The sequence below is a fragment of the Penaeus chinensis genome, chromosome 30 (assembly GCF_019202785.1).
Source record: "Penaeus chinensis breed Huanghai No. 1 chromosome 30, ASM1920278v2, whole genome shotgun sequence".
NCBI classification, from domain to species: domain Eukaryota; kingdom Metazoa; phylum Arthropoda; class Malacostraca; order Decapoda; family Penaeidae; genus Penaeus; species Penaeus chinensis.
The window spans coordinates 17,008,928-17,011,427 of NC_061848.1; the positions used below are offsets into that span (position 1 = coordinate 17,008,928).

The following is a 2,500-nucleotide window of genomic DNA, read 5'->3' on the forward strand; positions in this document are numbered from 1 at the left end:
AGCCACGGTACAAGAGGAAAAGTTGCGGCTGAAGATGAAGAGCTACTGGCAGGTGTACAGCCCTTCCCTCGAGTCCATGATGCTCTCCAACGACGCCAAGTACTTGGCTGAAAATGAACAGAACGAAGTCATGTCTTACCTGCCTCCTTATCAGGGGAAACGAGTCCTTGAACTTGGAGCGGGTATTGGGTATGTACAGAGTAGAACGAGTACGCTCCTGTTATCTAATATTGTGAAAGATTTTCATTTACTTCGTGTGAGCAGATGCAATTTTACAATATACGGGTGTCAACAGGCGTTTCACGGCACGCCTGGCAACAGTGGCGGGTCACGTAACAGCTGTGGACTTCATGCAAGAATACATCGATAAAAATAAACACGATAACAAGCACATGGGGAACATCAACTTCATGTGTGCCGATGTCACAAAGTGAGTACACGTGTGCGACTGTTTATACTTTTTTTATGTAATATTCTGAAACTGTGCGTGCCAACAAACGGAGGAGAGGCAGACAGGCGAAGACAGAGAAAAGGACTCGGCCCTGAGCATGTATTCACCAGATAAGTGTTCTTGCAGATTGGATTTTCCTGCCGGCAGCTTTGATTTAGTGTTCAGCAATTGGCTGTTCATGTACCTCGGCGACAAGGAGACGCAAGCTGTGTTCGAACGCTGCATGAAGTGGCTTTCTCCAGGTGGACACTTCTTCGTGAGAGAGTCATGCTACCATCAGTCAGGTAAGAGACTGATGAACCTTTACACACTTTAACTTTTAATTGGAATACTGATAATTTAGAAGCACAATCTGCACAGACGTAGATTGACTGAAGTCACAAGAGGCCGTCCCCACATCCTAAATCATTATTTTGGTTATTTTTTTAGTTGTATTTTTTATCTGTAAGCTGTTGATTTGCTTGCAGTTGATATCATTCGATCTCTAAAACAAAAACATTCATGATAAATCTGGCTCAGTAATGTAGTAATTCAACTTCAGGAAATGTGAAGAGGAACGAGAACCCGACATTGTACCGCACGCCCTTGAAGTACTGCCACATGTTGCACTCTGTCACGGCCGGAGGCAAGGCTCTGTTCAAGATCCTCCGCGGTAAAAGCATCCTCACCTACATCCATGTATGACTGGTTTATGAGACTTTATTGTTGTGTTGTAATAACATCTAGATTTTAGTATTTTTGACTACAATAGCATTTCTTAGACACAGAGTATGAGTTAAAACAAAGTTGCGTTAGTAACTTTTTCCTGTTTCCTGCACCTGGCCTGCAGTATCACGGCAACCCAAACCAGCTATGTTTCCTGGCGCGACGCGTGGACGGCGAGGAGTCAGACCAGCTGGCTCATTTCCTGCAGAGGGAGTACTCTGTGGTGAACATCTTGGGCAGAGAGAGGGCACATGGGTACATGTGGTGGTCGACAGGTGGAGAGACGACGAACAGGGTGAATACATTGGATCTGTTATAAACACACTGTGCATTTCTGTGATAAAAGTCAGTTAATTGAATTCTAATGACCAGCCTCATGCCCTTTCTGCGCTCAATCCAGGACTTCTGCGCCCGCCTGAACCTGCGCCCCGGCATGCGGGTGCTGGACGTGGGCTGCGGCACCGGAGGGTCGGCCTTCTACATGGCGCGCCACTACGGGGTTCACGTGCACGGCGTCGACCTCTCTACCAACATGATCCACATCGCCATCGAGCGCCAGGGGAAGCTGGAAGAACCTCTGAAGAAAAGGGTAAGGCGGAACACCGTGCCTAGTTGACAACAAGAACGGCTTTTGGCAGGGGAAATATCTTGAAGAAATATTTTACCACAGAAATGGGTCTAACGAACTCTAAATATAACTGGAAATATTGTTAGTGCTATGCAGATAATTACTACAGGCTACAATTCAACGCGATACATTTTAAAGTTTTGTTAAATTTTCTTGCAGCTTCAGTTCGAAATCAGCGACATCCTCACCGTGGACTACGAGCAGGAAACGTATGACGTCATCTACAGCCGTGACAGCATCTTCCATATCCCGGAGAAGCAAAAACTCTTTCAGCACATTTACGTATGTAAAATTAAATTAGATGAATATGTTTATAACAGGGTCTAGTTTATGAAACATACTGTTTCGAGATTGACTGCAGTGGGTCTCATCCTGGCTCTGTGCTATGTTCGGCAGCGCTGGCTGCGTCCCGGCGGCGTCCTCTTCCTCACCGATTTCTGCAGTGGTCCCGCAATTCCCTCCAAGGAATTCCTTGCATACGTTGATGGAGCCAAAAGTGAGTACTGCAATTTTTCCTTCACTCCCTATTTATTCAAGCAGTGTTTCTTAAATTCCGGTCGATCGTGCATGCTCTGGGCATCTGCCTTACTAGTAAGGGGCCTCGTGTAAGGGCCATCACCACCCTCACGGTTAATAGCTCTCGCCTCTCACACCGCCACGCCCATTCCCAAAACCGCTGCTAACCCCCTGTCCATAACGCACCTTTAAAATACGCG

The 2,500-nt window shown here is 46.5% G+C and overlaps 1 protein-coding gene across 1 annotated transcript in view; it reads left to right on the plus strand.

The window, feature by feature from the left end:
- LOC125041260 (phosphomethylethanolamine N-methyltransferase-like) overlaps window positions 1-2,500 on the plus strand; it is a 15,560-nt gene that overhangs the window by 3,745 nt on the left and 9,315 nt on the right. The window contains exons 2-9 of the mRNA XM_047636097.1: window positions 1-189; window positions 296-430; window positions 578-735; window positions 993-1,129; window positions 1,281-1,451; window positions 1,557-1,745; window positions 1,944-2,066; window positions 2,181-2,280. The exon at window positions 1-189 is cut by the window's left edge and continues 1 nt beyond it. Coding sequence (XP_047492053.1) covers window positions 1-189; window positions 296-430; window positions 578-735; window positions 993-1,129; window positions 1,281-1,451; window positions 1,557-1,745; window positions 1,944-2,066; window positions 2,181-2,280 — 1,202 coding nt within the window. The remainder of the gene's footprint in view (window positions 190-295; window positions 431-577; window positions 736-992; window positions 1,130-1,280; window positions 1,452-1,556; window positions 1,746-1,943; window positions 2,067-2,180; window positions 2,281-2,500) is intronic.